Here is a 19,174-nt window from a genome sequence, read left to right on the forward strand (position 1 = left end):
ATTTACATCTCAAACATAAAACTATATATTAATAAATAGTTTGATGATAAATTCAAGTATCAACAAACTTATTTCTTAAGTATATTTATTTCTTAAGTATATTTAGACACTAAATAAAAAACATAAAAACATTAACTGAAATTACATCATACCACTCTCGGTCAAAATTTTAAAACAATGAAGTTATAACTCCTCTATTTTTATATATATTAAAAAATATAATTTAAACTTTACTCAATTTTATAAAACTAAAATATAAAATAAGATTTACGCCGAATAAAAATTGATTTGTTTGTTGTGTTTGAGGTGGTTGACTAAGGTTGATAGGGAGTGAGACACATGGGTGACGCAGGGTGAAGTGAGCGTGTCATGTCATTGGTGGGGACAATCTGACTTCATCTTCTAAATCTCTGTCGCCTCATCCCATCACTCTTTCTTCTTTCTTATTTCTTATGGAATTCCACTCTTCTACCTTCTTTACTATTTACATAGAATCAGAAAGGTAAGTAACAAGGAAAGAAAAGGAACCAGATTGTGTTTTCTTCTCTCAACTTTTACAACCATGTTTTACAAAATTAATGTATTCAAGAATGTAAGAACATAATAAACTTTTAATCCTAACTTCTTATGTAATAATTTTAACCAAGCTTAATTTTATTATTTATTATTATTTACATTTTAATTTAATTTTTTTCTATTACATTAATTAATTTTATTTTTTATTGTTTTTTCTCAATGCAAACAATCTCCTTTATTAAAAAGGGAAGTTAAAAATAGCTACTTTTTGAATGGGTAAGATGACAAAAATAAATATGCAAAGGAGACAATGTGGATCGTTGTGTCATGTGTTTGGCTTCTTTTGTATAAGACACTTATGAACTACTATATCTGACTCCTCTTCCATAATTGCGACCTTGCAACACCTTGATTAGCACCACTTCAAAAAAATTGAAAAAATTTCACAAAGTTGTTCATAATTTTTTCTTCAGTGTCTCATAAAATGATAAAAATTAATAACATGTTAAAGAAGTAGAGATTATTACTAACTATTGCAGAAAACAAACTATAAAAAAAAATAGTATAGAATAAAATACCGATAATGATAACAATAGTCAACATAAGGATACTTGTTGTATAATAAGAAAAGTTCTATCTATTCATTATTTTCAAATGTAACCCAATTATTTATATTAAATGGAAATGGTAATTTATTATTCTTTTTACTTTTACAAGTGTTAAGGAAGAAACAAATAGTTCATATATATAGTGGGATGATGTGCCCACAAATTTTTGTTAATTAAACTTTTAAACTTTATGATTAAGGGTTATGTACTTAGAAGGCTAATTAGACTTTATGGGAAAAGGAAAGGCAAAAAAAAAAAAAAAAGTTACTTTGGTTGGTTCCTCTAGTGGTGCATGTAGTGAATGTATGAAGGTGAAGTAAATGGAAAACACTTGTCCATTACTTGTTTCTAAAACCCTCACTTCTTCTTTTGCTTATCTAAAAAAGCTTCCCTTTTCTCTAAGATTCTCCTTTTATAAATTATTCTAAGTATATGCAATACAACAAAACAAATATAGTATATAAAGTTACCTATTTTTTATTACATAACAACACACATATTTTCACACAAAACAATAATTGTACTTTGGTCGTGTCATGATAATTGATACACACTTGTTGTACATGGGTTAACCAACAATGAACATGTGTGGTGTTTTTGCCTTTAAGTTTCTGAAACATATCTCCATAATCATAGTAACATTGAATTCGAGATTCATGTTCCATTTTTTTTTTGTGGGATGAGAATTGGACCCATAAATGAATTTAATTATTTTTATGAAAATTTTTTGCCTTTTTGGGTGGACAGAAAAAGTAAAGGTGAGAAGCACCAAAGGAAATGGTTAGCATGAAAAGGGTCATGCCATGCCTTAATTAGTTGAACTTACTATCACAGTCACACAATGGGTGGAAGTGGAGGATTTTCATCTCTTTCAGTGTTCTTCAAAGTGCTAACACTAGCATCAGATTCTTAATTTGACCAAACTTTAACTTATTCCACAACCTCACTCTTCTGCATTTTTTTTCTTCTTCTTCAAATTAATATCATTTATTAAAAGAATAAATTTCAGTTATTATTAACTCGATTTATGCCGAGAATTTAATTGTAAGTCTAAGTTTTATATTAGATAAAGATGAAAAAGTTGAAATTTTCATAAGACGAAAATTAGGAGTGACAATATGAGCTTGTCCTGGCGGGCCAGCTTACTAGTCCGTAAAAAAAATGTGGGGTGGGTCAGGATATTTGACCAACTAACTTGCAAAAGCTTGACCCGCAAAAAGTCCACAGTCTGTGCGAGCTGACTTATGGTTCGCATAAAAAAAATTGCACTTGTGTATATCAGTTACTCTTCTTCTGAACTTTCGTATGGATGTTCCAAATTTTTGTATGAATGGAAAATACAAGTATTATGTATTCTTGAATGTGCTAAAATTTGAAGAATGCATCGTATATGTCTACGAATATGAATATGATGAAAATGTTGAATTATCAATTTATCTTCCAATTCTCCAAAGTTTTTGCTTAATTTTGTGAACTTGTTAAAATTTTCTATTTGTTGAACATTGAAAGTTTTATGATGAGATTTTCTTAAAAAGAAATTGATAACACATTGTAGGAGTAAAATAGTGATAAAAAAGAAGTGAATTTTTGTATTTGTGAAGAAAAAGAAAGATTGAGTGGAAGGCAAAAATAATGTTAAATGAGTGTAAAAAAATTTGCATGTCAAAGTATCATTATTCTTGTATTATGATTTTAGTTAGATGTGATATCAATTCTTAACATAGATTTATCTAATGTTTTATTGGTGTTATATTTTCCTTAAAAGATCTAAGAATTCATAAATAATTAATTTGAGAGAATAACATTTAATCTATTTTTCACCATTGTGTTAGTTACTTTTTAAATATACCCTCCACATGGCTTGCTTTATTATATTATATGAACAAGGAATAATGATAAAAGAAGGTACATTTCTTGTTGTGAAAGGTTCATACATGCATGGAAGGTACTAAAATAAATATATGATGGGAGAAATTAACCTTGGGAGAAAATATTATATTTTATATTTGTTTATGATCATTGTTTAATCTGTAAGGAATATAATTATAATAAGTTTGATTTAAAAATAATTAATAAATTTAGTTACATCACCGGATTGAATGAATGAAACAACAACTAAGTGTGAACACATTTTTACTTACTTCATAGGCTACCCCATTTTAAAAAGCATTATCTTTGTGCTGAATATAAAATTTGAGTTATGCACATGAAAAAAAATAATGGCACCACAAAATAAAAAATCGTTCTCTCGATCTACTCCATCGTAGTTTATTGTTCTTCAGCTTAGTTTTTTGTGTCAACTTGTCACATATCATTAGAAAAATTCTGTGTAAAATAATAAAACAATGTTTTCGTGTGAACATGACATGATGGATCCAACGTTGGATCATGTGGATGTATATTTGGGTTTTTATTTGAAATGTTCGGAATGAGCCCACTTAATTTTAAAAAAATAGCTTTATTGGAGTGTTGGACACTACTATTGGCACCTCCCACCTTTCTTATTCAAACTCTCCACTAAGTTAAAAGACGTATCTACCCTCATTACCTCTATCCCTCACAAAGCTCATTATAAGAAAAGAATATACCATAGACGAATGAGGAATAATTTTGTTTTATGTTTATTTTCTAGAATTAAGTTAGAATCATACACAGATTATAAATTACTTACACCATCATAAAAATAATTATAGTTTTGATCTGTAAAAGATTTCAAATAAAAGGTGTTTACAGTTTTAATGAATATCATTTTTTTAATTTTAAAATAATTATAAAGTTATTTTAATTTTAAAATAAGGTATATAAAGGTGTTTACAGTTTTTAATTCTATTATCATATGCTATTGGGATATCTTCTTATACTTTTTTTACTTATTTCCGTCTGACAAAAAAGTAATATATTATTGAGAAAGTAGCATTATTTTTAAATTTTTTAATAAACTACATATTTTCATTGCTTTTAAATTCTATGAAAATTTTGTAAACATCGTTGTCGTAAGAGGGAAATACATTACTTTAACCAGATAATTTTATTAAATATTTCATATAAAATAGTAATTATTACTTATTTTTCTTTTCTACCCCTCTTTATATGTGGATTCATTTCCTTTCCCCCAATAAAATCTCTTCTCACTTTCTATATACTTTTTTTCTTTATATGTAAAGAAAATTTTGAAACCCAAATATTAATAGTTTCCTCTTTCCAGATGTTGACAAGTGGCCTTGACAATTTCTTCATGTCCCAAAAACCACCTTATATTTATTAAAAAACATGAAAAAATGCATAAAATTTATCAAACACAAAAAAGCATTAAGAAAATATTTATAATAAAAATAGCAAATTTTATAATAATCACATTTATCCCTATTTTTAATTTACTTATAATATAAAAACCTGTATACTAATACGGATAATTACCAAAAAAAAAATAATAATAATGATCTCTCTAGAATTTTCCAGCACAATCCAAACATGTTCTCTCTCTAGCATCTTCCTCCCACAACAAACCTACCAACTAGTCTAAGCTCATAACTCAACTTTCCTGCAATATCTTATGATTCCATGGCACCCTTCTGCAGCATGCAGTCACAAAGTTAAACACATTCTTCAGTTCAACATAATCATAAAAAACAACCATTGTTTAGTCCTCTCTTGCTTGTGTTACTCAAAACTTTCATCATTTTCTTCTGTCTTCTTGTGTATGAAACATGGATGGAATTGTGGTGAAGGAGGAAGAAACAGTGACAGGTGGTGGTGGTGGTTCATCATCATCATCATCTTCGCCTTTGAGCTTTACTCCACAACCAATGGAAGGGTTGAACGAAGTGGGTACCCCACCATTTTTGACAAAGATCTATGACATGGTGGAAGATCATTCCACAGATTCTGTTGTTTCATGGAGCACTTCTTGCAATAGCTTTGTTGTCTGGGATTCTCACAACTTTTCTACTAACATTCTTCCTCGTTACTTCAAGCACAACAATTTCTCCAGCTTCATTCGCCAGCTCAACACCTATGTAAGTAGTAAGTACTATATGATGTTTGTGATTCCTTTTGGTTTCCGATTGTATCCGGTTTTGTTTTTGAGTTGTATCAGGTCACTGTTTTGTTCGTGAACAGGTTTTCCTTCACTTCTACTGGTTTAATATGTTCAGCTCTTTTTGTGGTGAAGAATCTTGTTGATTTTCTTTTATATTTTTGATGAAGACAAGTTTTTTTTTTTTTTTTTTTTTTTGAGATTTAAGAGAAATGTTTACATTAGGTCCTGAATTCAATTTTCTGACAAAACTTGTGGGATATTAAACAATTCTATACTCACATGTTTCTGGTGATTTCCATAACAGTATCATGTAATTGTATAAAGTGTTTGATAAGGATCTAGGTAGACTGCTCTGGAACACCATTCCTAAACAATCTTAAAACGTTGTTAGGTTGATCTGATAATATCTTTGAATTCTTCCCTTTGTTGTGTCTGGAAATGAACACAGGGGTTTAGGAAAGTTGATCCTGACAGATGGGAGTTTGCAAATGAAGGATTTTTGGCAGGACAGAGACACTTACTGAAGGCTATAAAGAGAAGAAGAAGAGTGTCACAGAGCATGCAAGAAAGAGGAGTTGGAGGAGCATGTGTTGAAGTGGGAGAGTTTGGACCAGAAGGTGAGTTGGAGAGGTTGAAAAGAGATAGCAACATTCTGATGGCAGAAATTGTGAGGTTGAGGCACCAAGAGCGGAACTCAAGGGACCAATTGAGTGCCATGGAAACCAGATTGCAAGCCACAGAGAAGAAACAGCACAAGATGATGCTATTCCTTGCCAAAGCACTAAAAAATCCATCTTTCATGCAACAATTAGTCCACAAGACCCCCCAAATGTTGGATGCTGAAATCAATAGGAAAAGGAGACTAATTGCTGGCCAGAGTTTGGAGAATCTGCAACAAGATGATCCTGTAACATTGATGGACTATTCAAATCAACAAGATTTGGCAACTATGGAACCTGAGATGAACACTTTTTTCTCACCTGCTTTCGATAGTGAACTTGGTCATGAAATCAAAGAGTCTGCACTGGATTCTGATATAACAGCTGGTCAGAGTTATTTTGGTGACACAATATTAGAGGACTTGCTCATTGAAGACTTGGTTTCTGGGGATCCAAAGGATGAAGTTATCATTGGTGATTGTTCCCAGATTGGTGTTCCAATGGAGGATTTGGTAGCATACCCTGACGATTGGAATCATATGAACCATTCAGGATCAGAACCATAGGGATGAAAGTACTGTTATCATCAACTTCATTCACACTGCATCATGGTGGTACAGTTTGGTAATGTTGTGAACTATTTCTGGTTTTTGTTGCAGTTTGATGTGATGTTTGATGATTGATATGAACTGGTTTTTATGCAGCAGGGAAGGTGGTAGTTGCAAGAGAAGCCAACAGATACTAGATGCAGCTCTTGTTCAGATCATTTTTACTAAGATTTTTATGAACATTCATTGTGTTAATGCTACAAATCATTTCACTGTTATTTGGATGACCTATTCTTTGTTTTCATTTTATGTTATGCAGGAGAGATCAATTGGAGGTGCTTGATCGATGTGGTGCAAAGAGTTTACTGAGAATTGGAATTATCATTCTGCTACATAAGATTAATGGAATGAGTTTCATTGTTGAAGAAGGTCAAAATTATTATCTAGTTCTTGTAAAATTATATATTCTGTCCCATAAGACATGAAATACACTTTACTATATAAACATGTGTCTAAAAAATATAGTGTTTTTTCTTGGCATTCTTCTATCTAAGTGAACAAGTTAAGAGTGGGTTCAGCACTTTATTTGTCTTTTTCTTTGTTTATTTTACATTTTATTTAGTTTTGTTGAAAATAAAAATGAAAGAAACATAAAAATATGTGACAGAAAGTTTTGGTCGAAACTAGTTAGAAGTAAAAAATAGATTAAACATTGCATTTTTAATACTATTTTGCACATTTTTGTCATTGGTTAAAATTTAATAAGAAAGTATAAAATCAATGTATTCTTTAAACAAGAAAGAACATCGATGAAACTTGTTTATAGTTTTCAATCATAATAAACAATTTTAATTAAAAAGGAGAAAAAATGGTAACATTATAAAAGAAGGATTAAATATGTTTTTGATCTTTTAATTAATTTAGTATTTTTTTTATTTATCTTTAAAAATGTAATGTATGAATTTAGTTTTTTTAATCAAATTTTATTAATTTAGTTTTTTTTAACCAAATTTTATTAATTTAGTTTTTTTAACCAAATTTTATTAAATTTAAGCATATTTTATGATAGTATTTAAATTATTTATATACTTTAATATATTTTTATTTTAATATTACTTCAAATATTATCAAATAAATTTAACATGATAAGAAAGAATATATCTATATATTTTTACACATTTTTAAAGATAAATGATTAATTTAATATAAAATTTTAAAAAAAATTAATTTCAAAATAAAATTTCAAAAAAAATTAATTTTAAAATTTACTTGAGAAATAAAAATATATTTAACCATAAAATCAAATAACAAAATAATGTCTGGTTCTTATTAGCGTTAATACAGCCTATTACTAATTATCTTTTCACTCTTTCTTATATGATATCTTTGATGTCACAATCTGAAATTATTCAACACTGGTGAATTTTTTTAATTTCATACCTGGTGAAAATTATGATAAAATTCTACGCTTATCACACCAATTTATTGTAGAATGATTCAGAACAAATTTATTACAAAAGTGTCTACTACAGTGACTACAAAGAATATATATATATATATATATATATATATATATATATATATATATATATATATATATATAACCGTTAGAAGTAATTTAGGGAAAAATAAGCAAAAAATACTCATAAATAATAACGTTGTTTAACAAAAGCGTTTATGTTTAATTTTTTTTTTTCATTTTTTATGTCATGTAATAGTAATTGAAGATTTGGTTGTTGTGCTGCAAAAGAAGTTTATTGAGAGTTGCAGTTACCATTCTTCTTGTAAAATTGTCATTCTACTCCACAAGCATGAAGTATACTTTATTATATACATGTATTAGAAAAAAAAATAGTTTAGCATTATTCAGTATAAATGAATAAGTTAGTAGAAAGTTTAACACTTATTTATTTTAGAATTTATTAGTAATTTAGTTCTATATTTAAGTCTTTAAATAAGTTTGATCCCTATATTAATTTTTTATACAATTAAGTTTTAATATTTGTTTAATAGAGTTAATTTTTTTAGTTAAATTGACAGAGATGACCATGTGCTAGTATAATAAAAAGCTTATTTGATTGCTATATTTTAAGAGACTATATTGACTATATTTAATAAATATTAACATTGAATTAAGTCAAAAATAAATATATGAACAAAAATAAATAAAAATTTAAATATAAAATTAAATTACTAATTAATCCTTTTTTTTATTTCTCTTATATTTTCTTATATTTTGTTTAGTTGACTTGAAAATGGGAGAGAAACATGGATATTTTTGGAGTTTTGATTGAAACTGATAAGAAAAAAAATTGTTTAAATAAATACATTTTTAATACTTTTTAAGCCTGTTATATTATTGGTTAAAATTTAATAAACGAATATAAAATCAAACACTGATGAAATTTCTTAATAGTTTTCAATCAAAATAAATACTTTTAATTAGAAAATAGAAAAAAGGGGTAATTAATAGAAATAAATAAAAACTAAAATAAACAAAAAATGTATTATAGAAAATACCAATGGTTGTGAAAGTAAACACGACAGGAGAATAAGAGAAACATCACTGCCAATTATCCTTTCGAAAAGAAAAATGAACATCTTCTTCATTTCCTCTATGTTAATCAAAAACCTCACATAGAAAAGATTTGAATTGGAAAATTCATTAGTTTGAGACTAAGAATGAAAAAGAGAGACAGGATCTTGGTGTGATGTGAGTAATAAGATCTTGATTTGAAACAGTGGTTGACATTCTTTTGTTATTATGAACAATCAACCACGTTATTTTTTATATGTGTCGCTTATTTTGTGGTTTTTTAACAATGTTGTAGTCATGTTTTAAATTTTGATATTTAAAAAAAAATATCATTTATTAATCTACATCTTGACTTTGATACTTTGTAAGTAACTGATTAGAGAGGATCACACCTAGGAGATACAATATCAATGAACATGAACTCAACCCACACATAAGGGATTGACACCACTCTTAGTCCAAAACTTTAAGATGATGGGTTTATGGACCTTGATCCTTGTATGGGCTCAACTTTCTTATTTTTACTAAACATGCACTAACACAAAAAAGCCTTTTAACGTCCGACATTTTCGACCTTTGACGTCTGCCCAAACACCGACGTCGTATCGGGTGACGTCAAAATAACGTCGGCAAAATAGCAGACGTCACTTGACGTCGGTCCTTTTGGGAGTCCGACGTTATCCAACGTCGGGGCCAGTAATAGCAGACGTCAATTTTTGCACCAGAAAGAGGGAAAAAACTGAGCAATTTAACGTCTGTCAGAGACTGTCAGACGTTAAATAACGTCGGCCCTGCAACAGTCAGACGTTAAATTACGTCGGCCCTGGTACAGTCCGACGTTAAATTACGTCTGTCAGGGCACACCAGACGTCAAACTGCACCATTTTTTTTTAAAAAATTTGACTGTTTTTACAATATCCACACACCTGAAAATCAGAAAATTCCCAGAACAATTTCATAAAACTTTCAGCACAATTTTAGAGTTACAGTTATATATAATAGAACTAAAGTTTCAACATATATTCTAAACTAATATAAATAACAACAAACTAAAAGTTTCAACATGAAATTCTTGTACAATAAAGTTTTTAAAACGAGTTCTAATTCATGTGGTATCAACTCCATCTCTCCAATAGATATGCTGCCCATTCTTGTCTTAGTGTGTGGATAATGTCATCTGGTAGAGGTGATGGATTCTTGAATCGCTGAAAAAGTAATACAATTTCATTATGTATGAATATCATTCTTTAAAGTTTGATATGATTTATAATATGTGAAAGATATATATAATTACCTCTATCCATTCATCTTTAACTGCAGCTCGAATGATTGTTCTTATCCAAGACATGACATAATATCCACATTCCTATGAATCTTCTTGCTTGTTACACTGAACATTACAAATAAAATAAACACATCAAAGTCATAAGTTGACATACAGAAATTAATAACTTTAAAATGAATGAGTTCTAACCTTTGGATATATGACTTTAAGTTGTTGGCCTCTAGGTTTACCCACAATTCTAATGAAATTTTGGAAACATAAAACATATATAAGTTTTTATAACTAAGTAGATACATAGGTTAGGATTGAAAAAAAAATAATACTTACTCTTGTAACATGTTTTTAAAAGCTGGTGGAATCTTCCTATGACATGAACAAAACCATACAACTAGGCATTGTCTTGGAATGATGAGACAAAGTTGCCAATGATACCTACCATCAATCACAAGTACTTAGCCAAAATAATTAATAATACTTCACAAAATATTATTAGCAAAAACACTTACGAATCAATGTATGGCGCAAAGTAGATCTCTCTATTTGACTCAACCATCCATGTTTGCAAATAAAGTTTGATTTGGTCAGGTGAGTTTCCCGAAGGTTGAATTGTTTGAGGTTCAATGAATCCATAGACGGAAGATCGACCTTGGTCCACAATGACTTTGTCCATGTACCTACAAGAAGACAGTTAGGTATAATATTAAAAGGTACCAATTCCTTGCTTTAAATATGAAATACAATAAAAAAAATCTTACATGCACCATAGTTGTATGACTGAAATATTTAACATCTTGTCTCCTGTAATGATCTCTAGTGCATCATTCAGGTTTATGTACAATGGGACATGACAATGGAGGCCAAATACTCTTAACTCCCACTCTAGCTCTACCGGTCCTCTTTTCAACTTGTGTAATTTCAGAAGCAGCTTTCCTAGAGGATCATCTTCTGCTTCCGCCATTTCATCATCTTCACGTATAACACGTGGACGTCGGACCGGCTGTTTTTCAGGACGAGTGGACTGAAATAAAGATTTAGAAAGGTTTGACGTTAAAAGTTTTATAAATTGTAAGATTGAACTACTAAAAACATGATGTCATAATACCTTTGGTGGGCTAAAGTATGGCATGATCAATGCTTTAGGCCAAGCAATAAATGTGCCTAAAGCTTCCCCAACAAATTGGATTTCTGAAGTTGGCACAGGCACTTGGGCATGGGGATCTCGAACTTCATCAATCATCACACGCACATGATGGGGCAATAGAGGAACACCATGGATAGTCTCCCCACCCTGAAGTTGTCGTCCTATGGCCACTACGCGCGGGGGATCTTCATCAACCAATAGCTCATACTGACTTGTGTAGTCAGTATGATCTACACCAGAGCATGAGCCTTTTGTACTCACACGTTGTCCTGTTGGAGCTTGAGTGGGTAATTCCATGTTCTGTTGCTGCATGGACTGAAGCTTTTCTTCAAGTGTTCTTTGTATTTGTTGTTGCTGTTGAAGTTGTTCCATAAAACGTTGCTCCATAATTCCCATGCGTTGGTTGAATCTTTCCTCCATTTGTTGCTCCATCTTCCTCAAGGCCTCTTGACTCAACGATTCATTACTTCTTTGTGGAGGACCAAAGTAATCTCGAAGACCAATGGCACCTCCAACACCACGCACACGTCCTGGGTGCTCTGGCCTTCCAATTGCCGTTGTGAGTATATCGTCCCGACCATGGCCAACAAACGAACCTTGAGTCTCTTGCTCAATTAATTCATCCTACACCACAAAAGAAAGTTTAATCAAAAGGAGAAACATATGAACTATGATAGTCAAATAAGATTTGTACTTACTATTTTTTGAGATATGATTTGAGCTGATTGTGATGTCATTTGCCCATCGGACTTAGTCCGAGCAGCCTTCCACATCTCGTACCTAGGAATTGCATCCACTAGGTCAGGGGACTCAAGTCCCAGAGTCTGTGCACGCGACTTTTTCAATTTTTTCTCCAATAAGGCATAACCACCTCGAGAGAGTACATGTGGTGTATCATTAAGCCTTTGTCTTTGTTGGGCTGCTGTCCTTTTTTCCTGTCACACATAACATTATTTAATAGTTTGAATACAGAAATGTATGACTAGTGTCACTATAAACAAATTTAACAAACAAACCTGCCAGTCTCCAGACTCTCTACATGCACGAAATTGCATCCACTCCTCCTCTGAGATTTTGTACTTCTCACAAGGAGTGTCATGTTGTCTATCTCCAAACACATATAAACGTGTGAGCCTTGCCTTGAAGTCCCTCCATCTGGTGGCTATGTGAGATAAGACTTTCTTTCTAATTCGCTCAGTGTTCAGAGTAATCTCAAATTTGTGCTGTTTAAAACATAAAATATGTTATGTTAACAGTAACATAAAAAAATACTATAGTTGGTTTAAGTAAACATACCACAAGATCCTGCCATAGAAGGTTCTTCTCGACCTCCGCGACGTCATCCCAACATGCAATTGCAATAGAAACTTTCGTTTTGGCCAACATTCCTATGTAGCTATGGTACTTTTTTTCCCAAGGGCCACTGGGTTCACCCGATCGAGGATCAATGTGGACCGGCATCCTCTCTCGTCGGTTTGTGACATCCGGCAACCGAGTCACAGATCTACCAGGTCCCTCCTGGTCTGATCCGGAGCTTGTCATACCTGAAACATATCATTAGGAAATCTTAACAATGAAAATATACTCAATTAACCTCTATTATATTAAAACAGGAAGAAAAATAAAAAAAAGTAAATGTGACAATATTATTAAATAAACACCTATCAAGAAATTGTGTTCTCCCATATGCCTTCATTGTGATCACTTCGAATAGCATGGATGTCATCAGTTACATCATCAACTTTGTCTTGAATGGTTCTTGATGAGAAAGACGTTGTCTCAAGTATGTCTAGACAATCTTCATCATCATTTACGTGCATGTTTCTTCCTTCCAATACAACTGACAATTTCTGATTGGCTGGATCAATGACATAAAAAATTTGTCTTGCTTGACTAGCCATAATAAATGGTTCATTTGTATCACTCATCTTGTTAAGATCCACCAAAGTAAAGCCAAAGTCATCTGTGCTAACACCCGAATTACTATCAACCCATTTACACTTGAAAACTGGCACTCTAAAAGTCACATAATCAACTTCCCATATTTCGTGTATTATTCCAAAGTAACTCATGGATGCTGTAACTGGATTCTTGTCCTTAGAACTGGCAAAATGTACAGATTCAGCTTGAAGTGTAACCCCACTATTTTGAACTCTACTTTTGTCATCTTCCATCTTTGAATAAAAACAATGATTGTTTATGTAGTACCCGCCATATGTAATGACATCATTGTTCGGTCCACGAGCTAGCCTCAATAGAGTTTCAGAAACATTTGGAGTCGCGTAAACCTTTTTCTTAAACCATGATAAGAATGTTTTGTTATGTTCATTAAGTGCCCATTTTTCACTCATTCGTGGATGTGCTGATTTCGTTTCATCAATGTGTTGCGTTATGTAAGGAATGACCTCTACAGTGTTGTTTAAGATGTACAAATGGGCTTGATCAACTAATTTTCTACTAACACTTTGAATCTTCACTCCACGCACACCCTTACCTTCACATTTACCTTCATGTCTAGTCTTAGGAACTCCAATTGGTTCACAACTTGGCATATAACTTGAGCAGAATTCAATGGCTTCTTCTGCAATGTACCGCTCTATAATAGAAGCTTCTGGTCGATACTGATTCTTGACATATCCCTTTAAGATCTTCATGTATCTTTCCACTGGGTACATCCATCTCAAGAAAACTGGCCCACATAATCGAATTTCCCTCACAAGATGAACTATCAAATGAACCATGATATCGAAAAATGAAGGTGGAAAATACATTTCCAATTGACACAATAGTCTAATGGCCTCATTTTCCAAATCGTCTAACACTCGAGGGTCAATAACTTTCTTGCATATGGCATTGAAGAACATACACAAACGTGTTAGAATACCTCTGACAGAAGTAGGTAAGATGGCTCGAAAAGCTACTGGTAAAAGTTGTTGCATCAACACATGACAATCGTGAGACTTTAAACCGACTAACTTTAAATCTTGCATAGAAACAAGGCTACTAATATTTGAAGAGTAACCTTGGGGAACCTTCACACTTCTTAAACACTCACAAAAAATTTGCTTCTCTTTTCTAGAAAGAGTGTGACAAGCTGGAGGCAGGTAGGTTCGTCTTCCAATTGATTGTGCATGTAACTCAGAACGGATGCCCATTTCAGCCAAATCTTGTCGTGCTTTAACTCCATCTTTAGTCTTTCCTTTTACATTTAGTAAAGTCCCGATGACGCTATCACATACATTTTTTTCAACGTGCATCACGTCTATACAATGTCGTACATCAAGTTTACACCAATATGGAAGATTAAAGAAGATTGATCGTTTCTTCCAAATGCTTTTTTCCGTGGTCTTTTTCTTTGGATGTTTCCCAAACACAATGTCAATGTTTTCCACTTGGTTGTATATTTCTTCACCATTGCGGGGTCTCGCTACAACTTCATCCTCAGGACTTCCATTAAATGCTTTTTTCATTCTACGATAAGGATGATTTCGAGGAAGAAACTTTCGATGTCTTGTATACACAGTTTTCTGACCGTGCTTCAATTGAATATAACTCGTGTTTTTTTCACAAATGGGACATGCAAAATGACCTTTAACACTGTAACCGCTCAAGTTTCCATATGCTGGAAAATCATTTATGGTGCAAAACAACATTGCACGCAAACAAAACAATTCTTCAGAATATGAATCATACACATCGACACCTTCTTCCCATAATAGTTTCAAATCATCGATCAACGGCTTTAGGTACACATCAATGTCATTTCCAGGTTGTCTAGGACCCGATATCATCATAGACAACATCATATATTTCCTCTTCATGCACAACAAAGGAGATAAATTGTAAATCATCAGCAAAACTGGCCACGAACTATGTTTGCTACTTAAGTTCCCATAAGGATTCATACCATCTGTAGCAACTCCAAGTCTTAAGTTTCTTGGCTCAGCACCAAATTCTGGATATGTTTCGTCAATCTTCTTCCATTGTGGAGAATCAGCTGGGTGTCGAAGAAGATTATCACACTTTCTTCCATCAACGTGCCATTTCAGGTTTTTTGCATCTTCTTTAATGGAAAATAGTCGTTTGAATCTAGGAATTATAGGAAGGTACCACATCACCTTAGCAGGTGGACCATCTTTGTCTTCATCGCCACTATTTCCATCAATTTTCTTTTTAAACCGCGATAAACCACATGTTGGACACGCCTTCAGTGAAGCAAACTCGTCTCTGTATAAAACACAATCATTTGGGCATGCATGTATCTTTTGATATTCCAAACCCATTGGACATAAAACTTTCTTCGCTTCGTAATTACGGATAGGTAACGTGTTATTTTCTGGAAGCATCTCCTTTAACAACTCCAACAATTCTGTGAAACTTGTATCCGTCCATCCATGCCTTGCTTTTAAACTGAATAATTTCAAAGTTGCTGACAGTCGCGTAAAGTTAGTGCATCCTGGGTACAATTGTTCCTCTGAATCAGACTTAAGAGAATCATATAAATGAACTTTTCCAAAATTCTCCTCCCCAACATCACGTACCATATCTTCTAAATGATCATTCATCCAGTCATCTACATAATCTGTTCCTCGTGACGTTGTAGGCTTGTCTAATACTTCTCCATGCCAAGTCCAAAGTGTATAACTTCTCATTATACCAAAGATGAATAGATGATCACGCATTGTTCCTAAGTCATGACGTATTTGATTAAGACAACGAACACAAGGACAAAAATATGTCCCGTTACTTGAGATTGCGTGTTCTTGAACATATTGTAAAAACTCAGAAACCCCCTTCTCATACTTTTCACTTATGCGACGCTCATTCATCTAGCTTCGATCCATACTATGTTCATAAAAAACTCAATCAATCTCAAACTTTTAACTATCACTAGGTGAGGCCCTACCCATTCGAAAAAATTATTTTTCATAATTTTCTAACACATACAAATAAGTCAAACATCATAAATTTCACAAAATTTTGACAGCATTTCGCATTGGTCTCTGAAGTACACGAAATGAAAGTGATTAATCATGATCACAATCAAGTATGCATCCAGAGAACAACACAAATTAGCCTCAATCGAAATTTTGTGAAATTTATGCATAAACCTCAATGTATGCATCATAACAAATTATGAAAAATAATTCTTCCAAACTGTCCGATCGGACAATTCAAGATTTAATACAAACGATTAAAAATTTAATCATTTGTACTAAATCTTAATCAGGAACTAAGGTTCGCTTAGTATTTAATTAAAATTATAATAAATTTTCATATATAAAACAACAATGCAACCATAGTATTAAAAAATCAAATAAAATTGAAAATATTTTAAATAAAAGAAATCTAACAATAAACATAAATTTCTTTTAAAATTATGTAAATATTAATACAAAAATTCAAAATAAAAAAGTAGACCCAAAAAACTAACTAAAAAATATTCAAAATGTTAAACTACAACGGTAAAAAAAAAATCAATTTTAAACATACAATATGAACACACTTACAAAATCCAAAAAGAAGGATAAGTAAAGCTAACCTCTCGTTGCAAAACCAAAATCGAAGTTGGAGGAGAGTGGTCTTAGGGGCCGAACGTGCTAATGGCTGGCCAAATATGGGAAAGAAAAACACTACCAAATGGGAACGAAAATGATAAATATTGAGCTCAAAACTCAAAACCAATCCACAAAGCAAAATCCAACAACTTTCAGTGGTGGAAAATGAAAAACTGTACCTGCAATGGCGTCGTCGCCGGCACGGAGGGGAGAATGTGCGAGGCCAATATTCCGTTTCACACACCACGGAGACGAAGAATAACACTGCAAAATGGGGACGAAAACGAAAAATATTCGGTTCAAAACTCCTAAATCAATCCACAAATCAAAACCCAACAATTTTCAGTGGTGAAAAACGAAGAAACTGACCTGCAATGGTGGCTCTCGTTGTCGCCGGCACGGAGGAGAAGAACGCACAACGTAACAGAGGGGAGGAGAGGGGTTCGCGCTGGTTTTAGGAAAAAATCAACGTCTGTGCTGTGCCAGGCCGACGTAATTTGACGTCGGGGGAGCAGGGGCCGACGTAACTTAACGTCGGGGAGATGAGGGGCCGAAGTCACTTGACGTCGGGGAGATGAGGGGCCGACGTCCTTTTTAAGATAACGTCGGGGCGCTGGTGGGCCGACGTTACTTGACGTCGGGGCGCTGATGGGCAGACGTTAAATTTGTCCAGTTATTTACAAAACTGCCACCGGTCATTTTTTACGTGGGTCTTCTTTTGAGCAGACGTTAAACAGGTGACGTTGAAGGCCTTTTTTGTGTTAGTGATGGGACTTAGATTCACACTTGAATTTCCAAGAGTTCCAATACTCATGACCAATGTCTCTAACAAAGCCATGATAGGGTTAACCCCTCTAACTCCTTGAGTATGATTATTTTTCATACCATATTGTGCGTCATATATATAGAGTCTCCTTCAACTCATACCACCTAGATGGCCTACCATATGCGAGTTAGACACTAGTTAAGTTTAGGATAGTTTCACCTCTCATTCGATACACTTTGATACCCAACCAGTAGTATTTTTCCATGAAAATAACTATTGGACTTAATCATACATCACTACTTCAAGCAAAAAATTATAACTTTTAATTGTTTAATACAAGTTTAAACTCAAAGAGATGTCGCCCAGTGGGAGTAAAAGTACAAAAACCCAAAATTTATTCGACCATGTCCAACGGCAAGTCCCACTCAGGAAAGCAGTGTCAGAGGACCTTTGCTTGATTCGACTTCAGCCTTGATCACCCAACGATATCCACTAAACCAGTTTTAAAATAATTTCAGATCTTAAGATTATCACATGCTATTACAAGATATTATATTTACTCAAATATATGTATCTACATTACATGCAAACAAGTCACTCCTATGATCATCACAAATTCTTTCTCAATTTTTCATAACAACTTATTTTCCCTAACCTTGTGTTTGGATGAAGCATTTCAAGAATGTTGAGAAATTGAAATACATTGTATTTGAATTGCTTGCAATTAAATTTTCTTCATTTTCTAAATAACTTGTTTGGATAAAGAAATTAAAATACCTTACATTTCAATTTCTTGTTTGGATAAAATAATTGAATTTCTTGTGAGATAAAATTTCATTTTAAACATATTTATTTTAGGCTTAATTATTTTTTGATTTCATGATAAATTTGAAAACGGGCTCGACAACCCAAATGGGTCAGTTCGACTCGACGACTCAGCTTGGCCGAGAAACCCAAACAGGCTAGGTTGGGTTGACTCGACAATCTAGACAAGCCTGATTAGCCTAACAGCTTATAAAAGCCAGTCATTCCCGTTAAGTTCGCCAACCCAGACCGACCCAACCCGTCTAGTTCACTGGCCCGGCGGGCCCGTCCGACCCATCTGGGTTGTCGAGCCCGTTTGTGCCATCGGGCACACCTAACAAGTCTGTGTCGTTGGGTCGGCCCGACTTGACAAGGTCGTTAGGTCGGTCGGTATCGTCCAGTTTGTTGGACTAGTCGGGCATGTCTAGGTCTTTGGACTGGTCAGGCCCGTATAGGTCTTTGGACTGTTTGGGCCCTTCTAGGTCGTCGGGCCAATTAGGCCCGACTAGGTCATCAGGTCGGTCAGGCTTGTCGGGTCAACGAGTCAATCGGGTCATTGGGCCTACCTGACACATTTGGTCATTGGGCCCCCTGGGCGGTGTAGGTTGTTGGGCTTGACCGACTTGTTTGAGCTGTCAAGCCCGCCCGACCCATATGTTTCATCAGGTCACCTTGGTCCGTCTGGGTCGTTGGGGCCTGCCCGAACTATATGGG

The 19,174-nt window shown here is 33.3% G+C and overlaps 1 protein-coding gene across 2 annotated transcripts; it reads left to right on the forward strand.

The window, feature by feature from the left end:
* The first annotated feature begins 4,564 nt into the window (after positions 1-4,564).
* Positions 4,565-6,907, forward strand: LOC114193339 (heat stress transcription factor A-2-like). 2 transcript variants are annotated; one of them, XM_028083091.1, is made up of 3 exons: positions 4,565-5,140; positions 5,612-6,446; positions 6,527-6,907. In XM_028083091.1, the coding sequence occupies exons 1-2, from the start codon at positions 4,832-4,834 to the stop codon at positions 6,386-6,388; spliced, it is 1,086 nt and encodes a 361-aa protein (XP_027938892.1). In that variant the 5' UTR covers positions 4,565-4,831; the 3' UTR covers positions 6,389-6,446; positions 6,527-6,907. The 2 variants fall into 2 exon arrangements, with proteins under 2 accessions (XP_027938892.1, XP_027938891.1); XM_028083090.1 differs by having other exon boundaries at positions 6,530-6,907.
* The last annotated feature ends 12,267 nt before the right edge of the window (positions 6,908-19,174 follow it).

Source organism: Vigna unguiculata, chromosome 8 (assembly GCF_004118075.2).
Source record: "Vigna unguiculata cultivar IT97K-499-35 chromosome 8, ASM411807v1, whole genome shotgun sequence".
In the NCBI taxonomy this organism is placed as follows: Eukaryota; Viridiplantae; Streptophyta; class Magnoliopsida; order Fabales; family Fabaceae; genus Vigna; species Vigna unguiculata.

Excerpts from the sequence above, each read along its gene's own strand:
- LOC114193339 (XM_028083091.1), top strand. The coding sequence starts at position 4,832 with ATGGATGGAATTGTGGTGAAGGAGGAAGAAACAGTGACAGGTGGTGGT. Across the intron at positions 5,141-5,611 it reads TTCGCCAGCTCAACACCTAT|GGGTTTAGGAAAGTTGATCC; the intron begins GTAAGTAGTAAG and ends AAATGAACACAG.